This window comes from Limulus polyphemus, unplaced genomic scaffold (genome assembly GCF_000517525.1).
Source record: "Limulus polyphemus unplaced genomic scaffold, Limulus_polyphemus-2.1.2 Scaffold2355, whole genome shotgun sequence".
NCBI classification, from domain to species: domain Eukaryota; kingdom Metazoa; phylum Arthropoda; class Merostomata; order Xiphosura; family Limulidae; genus Limulus; species Limulus polyphemus.
Window position 1 is genome coordinate 155,148 of NW_013667965.1, and position 12,839 is coordinate 167,986.

Consider the following 12,839-nt stretch of genomic DNA (forward strand, 5'->3'; position numbering starts at 1 on the left):
GATGTAGGTGCAATTTGCTTAACGGGGAGCTAGCTAGCTTTGTCCTTCATTATTCACCAACCACACATGCAGAGTTTTTCACCATGACTTGATGTTTTCATAAAAATACTAATGTCCGATGAGAATCCACTGAAGTTAAATGAGTTGTAATGTTCAAACTTTATAAATGCTCGTGGTAAAAAAATATCTGAAGTTTTCCAATTGATAAGCATTATAACAATTACAGTTATAGCTTCCGAAGTTTATAGCACACTGACTATTGCAAACTAATAATAGAAACTCCTTTTCTGGCAAGTCATGCTGGTTATATTTATGGAGAGTTTCTAGAAAATTCAGATTATGTAACAATACAAAGCTACATTAAGAGTTTACGTACACACATATATCGTTGATTCTTACACCTGAGAATCTTCTACAACTTTAGAGAATAGACAGGAGTTTCACAATACATATTTAATACTATAAGCTATGCATATTTCTAAATATAAACTTAATCTAAACAAACGTCAATATTAAAATAAATATATAATAATAAATCTGTCACATGTTATAAGTGTTGCTGATATGTGTGTGTATATATATTGTAAGACTTTTACATATTCCGTACTGGATTTATTTTGCCCTGAAGGCAATAAAGATAAAAAAAAAATTAAGTACTATAAGAACTATCTTGAATTTTGTTTTGGATATGCTAATTTTTCTTTACCAACATACAGTTGCCAGGAGGAATATGAAGGAAACCGATGTTCCTTCAAGATCTTAAAACCTCCAACACAGCCACCATCCCACCGTTCATTATCCGACAGTAAGGAAATAGCCTAGTATTATTTTTGTGTTGTGTCCTTTTTCTTGTTGTTTATTTAATTTACATATTAACTGGCTGTACATTTTGTGTCAGAATTTATTAAAAATAAAGAGACATGAGAATTAAACTTTTCTTGCTGCAGGTAGTCATGAGAAACCTTATACTTGACTATTAAGTTATTTTAATATGAATAAAAACTTTAAAGAAGTATTTAGATAAAAATGTGCATTGAAATTGACATGTTTTTCAATATATTCCACAAACACTTCATTTGAAAATTTCCATTTTGCAGCAGCCTTTAATACTGAAAAAATAAAATGTTAAAAGAAAGTGATATTAATATCTCTTGCACTGAAAAAAAAAAAGAGAGACTTTTTGTTATCAATAATTATTTTTGTAAGTATGTGCGTGTGTGTTAGTTAAGAACCTAACCTTGTAATTATGAATGTATTTTGGAAATTGTAAAATAATCAATGCACGTTAAAGCAATAACAGAGTTATGTTCTTGTAGCAGTTTGAATTTAATCTGTAACTAATCAGAGAACTCAATTTCAAGATTTTCAATCTGATGCAAGTATGAAATCACTGAGAAAAATTTATATTTTTAGTTTCACCTATGATCCTGACACAAATTATTTTGTATTTTAGGCAAAGCATGGATAGTTGGAATTGTGATTGGACTTTTGTTAGTAGGAGCCATTGTTGCACTTACTATCCACCAGTACGTGCAGAAAAAGAAAGAGTAAGTTGTTTGCAAAGTACCAGTGTTGATAGTTGATACAACTGATTTCAGAACTAAAAAACATTAATTTTTTCCCTATGTGGACAAGAGTGTACACAGAGATATAGCTTAAAAGTGTATAATGTTCAGTTTGGTATTTTGTCAGAATAAAAAAGCCAAATGTTTTATTCCTGCAAGCTGTGTAATTAATATAATATTTTAAAACTAGAAGTAAAATTATAAGTTGTATTACATGTTTATCATTTCGTTTTAATGTCATATTTTAATTGGATGACTTAAAAAAGATTAATATATGGGTAAATTTATAAACATTTTAATAAATAGACAAAAATTTATATTTTTTATACAGTGCTGAAAGTTCTTTATAATATTTTTAATCCAGTATTGTAACAAATAGGTCTTAAGGAATGTTATTTTTATAATTCTTAATTTAACCTTTCATATAAATGTGGACACTTTAATTTGGAAAACCATATCTGTAAGGCAGAGATTTGTAGATTCAAATCAAACTCACATAGTGATTTAATTGACATCATGAACAATTTGTTTTATATAGAGAAAGGAAGAATAACCCTCATTCCATTGACAATCCAGTGTATGGGCTGCCATTAGATAATGTCAAAGTAAGTATTAAAATAATATGCTTATCTTTATAACTTATAAAATGAGAGAAAATCTATCAACTACCTTTTCACTTCTTAAGAAAACATCCTGTAGTGATAAGTTTTGTAAAATTAAGTTACAATCTTTGCTTGATATTTTGCAGTAACAAGTATTGTGTTTTATAGTTTACTGTAGGAGATTCCGTTACCTCTTTACCTGGCCAGCAAACTGCTTCGGGAAGTACTGCACCAGTAAGTTTGAAAACTATAAAAGTTTATTTTAAAGTTTTTCCTTTTCTGATTGGCTAGAAACACATGCGACATTCATGTTCACGGAGTTTCCATAATGCTCATATCATCTTGTTCACATTCCTCAAGTCATTCTTTAAACCCAAAGACAGCATATCTCATTTTTAATCTATGTATTGATTTGCACTCAAGAAGTATGTATTATAATATTCATATTCTTGATTGGAAAAAAAATAATAATAAGTAAAGCCCAATTAAAAACATTTTGTTGCATACTGGCTGTTAACCTTAATCATTCCTATTTATATAATTTGGAACTGAAATTGGTTTTTTTCAAGTTATTTTTCCATCATTTTTAATTACAACTAAATTCCAGCAAGTGATTTATTAGGCTTTATATGTTTCTGAAGTTATTTATTAACCTATTTTGTAATACCAGTTGAAAAGTTTGTAACATTTCTTTATCTTTCTTAAAAGCTAGTATTCTATTTCTTTCAGGGTCAGGATCTCCCAACAGAGATACAAAATCCACTGTATGATAATTAGCATTAAAAAAGAAATTGATTTGTACAAAAACACAGATCATATAAAAATATTTCAAATTATTAAATTCGTCGGCAAGTGAAATGTATTTGTGTGTTACTTGTAGTAATAAAACAATAACAAACATAATATGTTGTTCATTATTCTTTAAACAACAAACAGGCAGTCATCTTATATCCCCAATGTTAGTTAAGAGGAGAACTAAACTCTCAACATGTACCAGTATTCTTTAGGTTTGTTACCCGATTACCAATAAATTCATGATCAGCGAAAGCACTTGTCATTTTTGCATAACCCATCAAGTTTTAATTAATTCTTTATATATGACACACAATACTATCAACCCACTTTAAGGTATTATTATTATTTTGATAATGCTCATGTATTTCCAAAATTTGGCAAGCTTTTAGTAAAATATTGTCTTTTGTACACAAAAATCGGATTTTTCAATAAAATAATTTTACTAAATATTTGTTAGTTGAATATAAAGAGACAAAGTTCAAGGCAATTTTTATGTTAAGGTTAATTTTTTTTTCAAGTTGTATTTGCATAACCTCCTAAATGAAAAAATATCAAAAGTTTGTTTTATCTCTATATAGAGATTGACTGACAAAAAAAAACAAATAAATTTAAATTACTTTTTTTAACCCTACTAAACTGTAACAGACAATTACACAGTACTTAATTTTACAGCCTAAACTAATAGATTTTTTCATTAGTTGTATTTTATTTACAGTTGAACTTTGACCCTTTCAGACTAAAGCAATAGATATTTGTTATGCTACACAGCTTTGTATAAACTAAAGATAATGTTGAATTACATAAATATGCTCGAGCTTGGTGTGTGTTATCATTGATAGAGAGTATTTTGTTTATTTCATTTAAGCTTAGTTATCCTAAGGTTCTAATTTATACATTTTAGTTAATCTCATAACAATTAGAAATTTAGTTCTTACTTCTGATATCTTGTCTTCAAGAATTTGCACTTTTATAATCAAAGACAACATTGAAATTTAACCCTAATTCAAGGTAACAATAATGAGGTCTCAGAAATTATTTTTTTAGAGTTCAATTATTTAATTTAGAATACAAAATATTTTCATGCAAATAAAATAGATGTCTTAAAACTTATATAAATTATAACTTAATTCCCATACCTAATCAAACACAGCTCCAACAGCAGCATAGAAAAAAAAAAAAGAAAAGATGTCAACATGTTCAAATCTTCTTAGACCAAGGTCTTTAGACCCTGTAGATGTCAGTTAAGTGAACTCATTGCTATCAAACAATACAATAGCAAATGTAAAAAATAACTTGGAGGCATGACATGAGAGACTTACTTTATTGCTTATATATATATTCATAAATTAATAAACTTTCTTGCTACAAATTGACAGTTTAGCTCAGGAATAAGTAGAGTATAAGTGAGAAATTCCATTGAAAGTTACATGACCAAATAGGGATAGCAGGAAATGTAGAAATGGACAGTTAGCCTTTTACGTATTGAACAATAAACTATGTTTTAATGCCAAGTTTATTGATAATAAAGTAGTTTAATTAAATTTTGAATGTAACTCTGTAAAAGGTGACATGCACTCTTTGACCTACTCATGGTGATAGGGTTAATTCAACTGATTACTCATCATTTCCTTCCTATTGTTAATTTGTTTCATTACTGGATGCTGAACAAATTCTTACTCATTTAACATTTTATACCTGTAATTTATGTTTCAAGTTTGTTTTAAAGAATGAAATAAAAATACCTGGATCTACATAAACTATCTTGCAAGTCTAGGGTTCTGATTATCAAAGTTGTTAGAACAAAATACCATTCAATAACTTTTTTTATCAGTAGTTTTCTGATTACAATAGTTAACTTGATGTAGTAAATAAAATCAATGATAAAAACGAATTAAATTAAAGCCAACTACTACACATTCTTGGCATATATGCACAGAGTTTGGCATGACCTAGTGGATAGTGTGCTAAGCTGTGGGTGCATTATAAAAGTTACATTCAATCTTGCTATTTGGTTATAGAAATAGCCTTGTAGGCAGCAAGTGGTATACTAGGTGCCCTTCTTCTGGTAAGAAGTGCTAAATTAAAAACAGCTACACGACCCTTTGGACCATATGTTGCACGAAGTGGTGTTCGTCTTATTCCTAGTCTTTGTAAAATGCAGATCAATCAATAGGTTTTCACAGTATTTTAAAGCAAGTATTATCATTTGTGATATAATATTTTGCAAGATTTGTTTTTTTTATACCTGATTATTTTGCTGGTGCATCTGGAAACCTTAAGGAACAAGTATAAATTGTTTTTGATTACTATAATGTGCTCCTTAGTTCATTTCCTAGCCAAAATGGTGATGCATTGTTAAGAAGTCTCCACAGTATTCCATGTTCATCGAAGAGGTACAAAGAAAATAAATGAAAAATCAAGACAAAATTATTCCAAAGTCCTTAGTGAAAAACCTAAAACTCTTTGAAATTTCTTTTGGAATAATGGCTTTTCTAGTTGGTAACTAACTTTTGATTACACACAAAGTCAGGAAATTATAGATACTTTTTTAACAATTTCAGAATGTGTGGAACTTTGCTGATTATGTATTGATTCAAATATATATATATATATATATATATATTTCTTAAGTAACAGATAAGATTTCAGTATCCCAGAATCTTTCATTGAAATTTCATTCTTTTGGAATACTTATGAAAAATTTTACATTTGAAAGAATTTTATTTAGTAAAAGAATGATCTCATTTTACTCTTATTACTTATAACCTTAATGAAAAAAATCATATAAGAAAAAACTATACACAAATCTGTCATCTTATAAGAATACATAAGCTATTATTTTAAAACCATTCAAATACACACGTATTACCAAAATGATGACATGACTCCCTGAAAATCTAAGTTGTTTGTTAATGGCTCTCCACTTGGTTGGTATCTGTATTGATTATATAATTCTTCAATATCCATATTTTTACCACTTGAAGCTTTTGAAGAAATCTTAATTTTTTTGTGAGGCTGGAGACATTTTGTATTAGTTTCAACATCCGAAACAGATGGAACTTTTTTTTTCAGCATGATTGGCTCCATTAAAGATCCAGCAGCAGTCAGTTCACAAAATGAACACTCTTGCCTAACTGGCTTCTTTACTGGATATAGAAAAACTGAAAAAATAAAAGATATGAAATTGGTAGATAAATGTTAAATATTAAAGTAGAGTAGTTAAAAATTTACCTGGTTTAATAATTTTTCACTTATTTACTGGTTGAAAAACAGGATCTTTGAAATTTAACTTTACAATTATAGCTGAAGTAGCTCTACGGTTTAAACTTGATGACTTTAACCTACATTCAACAGCCTTATAAGCCAAATAACTGTAGTCAACAGGATGCAATGATTTTTATTTCACTATTAAATAACTTAGCATTCACTATGATAGGAAATACTTGTTCTAAGAATGAAATTATCTTTCTTTCAAATTTTGTATAATTCTAAGAAAAAAAATCTGTCAGATGGCATTCAATTTTATTGCACTGGACAGTACAAAAATAGATAATATTGAAAACAATTTTTTTTTTTAGTTTTGTGGAAAAATGAATTAAAAAATAATGATTAAGGACCATACTTTAACTTTTTCACTGCCATAAGTACACACATGGGACACACCACTATATAATTTTTGTGATATTAACTACACGTCAGTTTGGAACTTTGTACCACCATGTAGAAAGATATTCCCAAACTTCTCAAAGTTTAGCAGATTCAATTTTGAAATAATTAGTGAAACATTTTTAACAGTCTTTGTTGTTGTTTTTTATTATGAATAAAAATAAATAAACCTGGCACTGGGAGAGTTGTTTATCAAAACATGGAAGTGATTTACTTAAAAAACTGTTAATTTAATAATCAATCCACATGAAAAACTGAATAATTTAGAATAAAAAAGTAGTTGGGTTGGGAAGCTGTACTATCTACGCATGTTGTAGTTAAAAACTTATAACCATATGTCTTTTACTGTGTATCTAAAAATAAACCTGGTACTGGGAGAGTTGTTTATCAAAACATGGAAGTGATTTACTTAAAAAACTGTTAATTTAATAATCAATCCACATGAAAAACTGAATAATTTAGAACAAAAAAGTAGTTGGGTTGGGAAGCAGTACTATCTATGCATGTTGTAGTTAAAAACTTATAACCATATGTCTTTTACTGTGTATCTGAAAATAAATGTGGCATTGAGAGAGTAGTTTATCTGTGAAAATGGTAATGAAAGAATAAAAATTATGTACACACTGTATCAAGTATAATAACCAATCTGCATGAAAAATGTACTAAAACTGAATAAAGAATAAAAAAACAGTTGAAAGTAGCAATACCTATAATTATTATAATATTGTATAAAAATGTATGATTTTGTAAAAGCTAATGCTTCTATGGCTTGTTGGTACCTTGTTCATCAGTAATGTTTCTAACAAGAAAAAATATACAAAGCATCATCTACCTTATGCTTTAACTGATTCCTTCAGATTTCACTGATTCAGAAAATTTAGGAACCCATTTTGTTAGTGACTCACTCAGAATGAAACAATATGTTGACTTTCTTTTACTCCAATGGTTGTTGATGACTATCAATGTTGTTTTTTGTACTGACTGAACTTTACTTTTAAAATGTTCAACATCTTCAATGAAACAAACCTATTGTTACTAGTTAAGAACACAATGAACTATCTATGTTATATATCATTACTTTTAGTTTTCCTTACGCGTTAGATTGCCAAGAATCTATATAGTACTTACAGGTAATATTTTTTTAAATATCAATTAACTTAAGCATTACTTTGAATATAATTTTAATATTGTTGTTTCAGAAAGTTTACACTGATCTGTAGAACTCTGCAAAACAAAAGTTATCACAAAGTTATCTTTTAAGAAATGGTGTTTATAAAGAGACACACCTACTGGAAATAAGGGTGATCACACCTTATATATAAGAATGAACCACTACAGATAAAAATATCCTTGATCTACGGGTCACAACATGAAGGTATAAGCCAACAGAGGAAATGACTGGTTTAAGAAAAGCCTGGAATTTAAAATGCAACTACAAATCTACAACAAAAACAAAAAAAATAAGAAGAGTTCACTGTGTTTCTCCTCACATATCTATACGTCAAAAATATGGTTTTGTAAGTCTTGTGGTATTGTGTAAGCTTAGATAAATTTGGTAGAACATTTATTTTCATTCCTCAGCAATACATGTGATTATTTTCAATGCATAATAGAGTAGGTATCCAAAATACCTTTTTATGCCAAACTTTCTGTCTATCCCTTTGCAATTTATTAGTAATTCTGTATCAAAAATTTAGGATTTCAAAATTTTCTTTTTAGTTGCATAATGTGTACACAGTTCCTTTCTAAAGAATAACAAGTTTCTAGATACAGTAAAATGACATTTATAATCTTATCAATGATTATCCAAAATCAACTTTTATAGAAAGCATTAAATCAGCATGTTTCGGATCAGAACTTACACAGTCCACTTCTTTTTGCACGTGAAGTTTTCTTCTTTATATAATTAGCTTCTGTATCAAGATGCCACTGTTTAACAACTTTTTCTGCCCAACCTTTTGTCTCTATAGAACTTTCTTCTTTTGTTGAAGACTCTTGTAGCTCTAGCTTCTGTTTAACTTGGTAAATACCTAATGGCTGTTGAAAAGAAATGAAATTTATATTCTGTTATAAAGATTACAGTCCACTTTATTAGCAATTTAAAAACATAATGAACAAAGATAATAAGAGAAGTTTTGCCATCTGAACAACAACACTGAAAAACTATAAATAAATAAAGTGTTAAATTAAGACAGAATAACTTAGATCAAAATCACAATCAGTATGTTTATGATACAATACAAGGTCCTGTCTGCTAGTTCTCAAAAAAAAAAATAAATAAATATATATATATATATATATATATACAAGTTTCCCATGCCTATAATAGTAACATTTTGATTTGCATGCAAAACCTAAAAAACACGACAGGCTTTGAAAATGTTATGTTTCTTTCTGAATCAGAACACAAGTAAAAGAAAACAAAACAAAAACTATGCTCAAATTTAGTAGATGGAGAACAAAAGTTTGAAATGTTTTGTTGTCACACACTGAACACACTACTTATAACTGTACAAGTTTTTTTCATAGTTAATGTTGATAATGATAAGACTAGGAAACAAAAGTGTAAATTTTGGCAGGGAAGAAGTCATCTTTAGCTAATATAGCTTTATTTTTCTAACAGGGTGGTTGGCCTCTAGAACAGGTTACCTTTGGATGTGATGGATGCAGTTAAGTGGGTTTAAGGGAAAGCTTATTAACAAATATTTGAACAACAAGGTCTGGCTTTGAGGGTTTTCTTAAAGGTTTAGTTTAGTGTATAGGACAGCCTGGATAGGGAAAAGGTTCCTTGCTCTCCTTTAATGTTATATTATGTATGATAGCTCCATGAGCTCTAACTTCACTACATGTGATAGCTCTATGTGCTCCTAATTTTACTATTTTTTCATACTGGTAGTGCTCTGAATCATGTTTTCAGTTGTTTGTTGTAGAGGTATGAAAATAATGAATGAAAAAATAATTAACTATGCAAAATGACTCCCATTAGTTGATTATTTTTAAATAAAATTGCAATTTTACAATTAATGTAAATCTTGTTGCTGGAAGAAAGAGCTTTGAGACAACAATAAAATTAATCCATATTCTCTTGTGAACACCTATTCATACGTAACAAATAACAAAATTAATTTAACATTAAAAGACAACAAGGGACCATTTGGTCCATCTAAACCATCCCATCCACTAAATCAAACTAAACACTAAAAACTTCAAAGCTAGCCCTTATCATTAAAATATTTCCAGAGTTTTCCTTTAAATTATCTACATCTATCACATCTGAAGTCAAACTGTTCCAAAGGCCAACCACCCTGTTAGAAAAATAAAACTGTCTTGGCTGAAGATGATTCTTACCTTGCCCAAATTTATACGAGTCTCCTAGTGTTACCGTTCTCACCTTCAAGTACAAAACAAGATGACAAATCAAGGCTATCAATTCCTTAACAGTCTTAAACACCTCTATCTCTTCTTTGCTCAAGAGAAACAAAGTTCAGAGATCTTAATCTATCCTCGTATGAAAACCTTTCCATCCCAGTAGCCCTCCTCTGGTTCAACATGTTTTATATTTTGTAACTATCTTTATGCCTGGTATGACCAATATTAATTACAACACACTAACTTCTTAGTAATAACTCTAATAATCAAGATATGGACAATCAAAATTGAATTTTTTTTAAACCTTTCAAACAACATTTAACAGTAAATTCCAACATAAGTTTACTGAAAAATACATCAAACTTTTTTTTTACAAGGGGTCTGTGTCACATGATTCCAATGTTTAAACTTAGTTTTAACCATTTAACTTCTGTTCAAGATTCAATGCCATGTAATCACACACTGCTAAGGTATTTGAGTAACATATTGATTATATAGCTATTTGATAATGCTCTTGCCCTTTACAGTCTTTTCTGTAGAAAGTAAAAAAAAAAATATTGGTTAAGAATATAAGTTCTTTATTTTGTTTTCTGATTCTCCTTTCTAACTGATTTTTTTTTTTTAGTCCTCACGAGTTTGGAAGCAGCTTGTTATTTCTTAACTTTATAATTTCATTTAGAGAAATCTTTTCATGGTTTTTATGTACATTTTAACTCAATGTGACCAGAGTTCTTTAGATACTCTTGTACTTTTTTTTTGACTGCCAGGGTTATCTTGTTTTTAGATGATATTTATTTACAACTAATCTTTAGTATGAAAAGTGTCAAAAGTTAAATGTCCAAGCTTGTTGTTTTTTTATAATTAATATTTTTTAAAACCATTATTAACTTACTGTTATTGATGTTTCAGTTAGATCCAAGAAGTTTAAATCTTTGTAGCATGTTAACCATCTTATTGAGGCATCAGTAATACCGTTATTAACTGTAAGAGGAAAAAATCAATTCTTACTTTAGTACATTATCACAAATTGTCAATAATGGAGTAAACTGGTTAGCTTTTCTCAAGATTACAACTGGTAAGTTAGCTTAAAAACACTAACATATCTGTCACCAGTAACCATCACTTTAAGTAGGACAGGATTTAGACAGCAGGTATATACATATTTAAAATTCAGATACAGTGATTAGAAAATGAAATTAAAGTTAATATAACAGATGACTCTTCATATGTAAACCTTGTTTGAAAAATAAAACATACATACATCTGTAGTATACACATACTATGCTTACCTATAAAGCATATATACAGCTTGTAGTATACACATACTACATTTATCTATAAAGCGTATATACAGCTTGTAGTATAAACATATGTACTTTACTCACCTGTAGTCCAAGTTTCATCTCTATATAAGATTAAAAAAAAAGAAAAATCCTATGTTATAATCTGGAACATCCCAAATCTAGTTGAGGTGTTACTTTCTCCAGCCAAGGAATTTATCTCCTGTTGCACAGGATAGCATTTTGTTGAATTTCTTCAGGTTAAAAGATCATATCCAGTTTTCTCAACAGCCATGTGTTATTTATAAATTCTGCTGCCCAACATGTAGGGGCTTGTACATTGAGTTGGTTGTTACAAGACTGGAAGATTGTTTAAAAGAACACTCTAGTTCTAGGTTGAAGAAAATTCAAGCATTGTTCGACATGAACTAGGTGAATGTAATGTGGCCCCAATCAATAAACCTGAAAATGAAACTATGGTATGGATGAAGGAAATGTTTTTAATGAAGTCTAGATTAAACAATCAGCAAATACCTGCTGAATTTTTAGTCACAATTTAGAAAATGGAATTTTATTTAAACATTACTGTGTAATTTTAATTTGAGAAATGTACTCTTTTGATAAATCTTGCATTAAGGCTCTAATTTTTGTCAATATAATGTACTAACAATCAGGTCGGATGTTTTTCTGGACAAGCACTAAAGGACATGTCATGCTTTTTATGCATTTATATTCTCTTTACTATAATAATCTCTTTCTTTAAATACTTTGAACATGAAGCAGAATGTTATCAAGTGAGTGATGAGTCTTGTCATTCTTATGTGCATGAATAAATGTAGAAAACTAATTTGACTAATGACTTTGAATAATACTTGAAAGATGGCAGCTTTATTTTGTTTACAAAATATGGAACACCAAGTAAGACTGGATCTCCTGCAAGGTATTCTTAACTGGCACTCCTAAAAACAAAAGTTGTCAACAGCAGTCTAACCACTTCAATGCTACTCCATCAGGATTAAAAAATGCACGCATCAGTTTCCTAAAGATCCTGATTTGGATGTTTAAAGCACAATCATACAGCAACATGATTTGTTACCTCATTATCATTACATTGTTTTGAGATGAATAATGTCAGTCTATACCATTCTTTGACTTCCAATTTAAAATTAAACTCTTCAGTTAGTTACTTTACTCATCAAAAGCTATGAAAAATCTTCAACTGGTTTTATGACTTTCACAATTGTGGGTGGATTGTAATCTAGAACACTTATGCTATTTTAAGGTACAGAGTTCGAAATGAATTACTCCTTTGATGTCCCACCAAATGCATAGCATCACTTTCTGCGGATGAAGTCCAGGTTTTTGGGTCGGAAGTGGTTTGGATCTAGGACTGAGCCATTGTTTTTGGCATTTAATATTCACATAGAAAATCCATTTTTCACCACTGGTGACAATTCTGTTCAAAAATGGTTCACACGCATTACGTGCCAGAAGAGACGAAGCAATGTTCACACTTGGAAATGATGATCATCTGAGAGTTCGTGAGGCACCCAAACACCTTC

General features: G+C 29.3%; 2 protein-coding genes across 3 annotated transcripts in view; one reads left to right on the top strand and one right to left on the bottom strand.

Moving 5' to 3' along the window:
* Nucleotides 1-3,070, top strand: part of LOC106466712 (MAM and LDL-receptor class A domain-containing protein 2-like) — a 141,534-nt gene extending 138,464 nt beyond the window's left edge. Inside the window, exons 54-58 of the mRNA XM_022394788.1 lie at nucleotides 717-805; nucleotides 1,454-1,547; nucleotides 2,104-2,170; nucleotides 2,336-2,401; nucleotides 2,897-3,070. Coding sequence (XP_022250496.1) covers nucleotides 717-805; nucleotides 1,454-1,547; nucleotides 2,104-2,170; nucleotides 2,336-2,401; nucleotides 2,897-2,944 — 364 coding nt within the window. The 3' untranslated portion in view covers nucleotides 2,945-3,070. The remainder of the gene's footprint in view (nucleotides 1-716; nucleotides 806-1,453; nucleotides 1,548-2,103; nucleotides 2,171-2,335; nucleotides 2,402-2,896) is intronic.
* Nucleotides 3,071-5,648: 2,578 nt separating this feature from the next.
* LOC111087598 (leucine-rich repeat-containing protein 42-like) overlaps nucleotides 5,649-12,839 on the bottom strand; it is a 23,025-nt gene continuing 15,834 nt past the window's right edge. For both annotated transcript variants that reach the window (XM_022394790.1, XM_022394789.1), the window contains 3 exons: nucleotides 10,890-10,978; nucleotides 8,491-8,665; nucleotides 5,649-6,123 (listed from right to left, as the gene is read on the bottom strand). In XM_022394790.1, coding sequence (XP_022250498.1) covers nucleotides 5,828-6,123; nucleotides 8,491-8,665; nucleotides 10,890-10,978 — 560 coding nt within the window. In that variant the 3' untranslated portion in view covers nucleotides 5,649-5,827. The remainder of the gene's footprint in view (nucleotides 6,124-8,490; nucleotides 8,666-10,889; nucleotides 10,979-12,839) is intronic.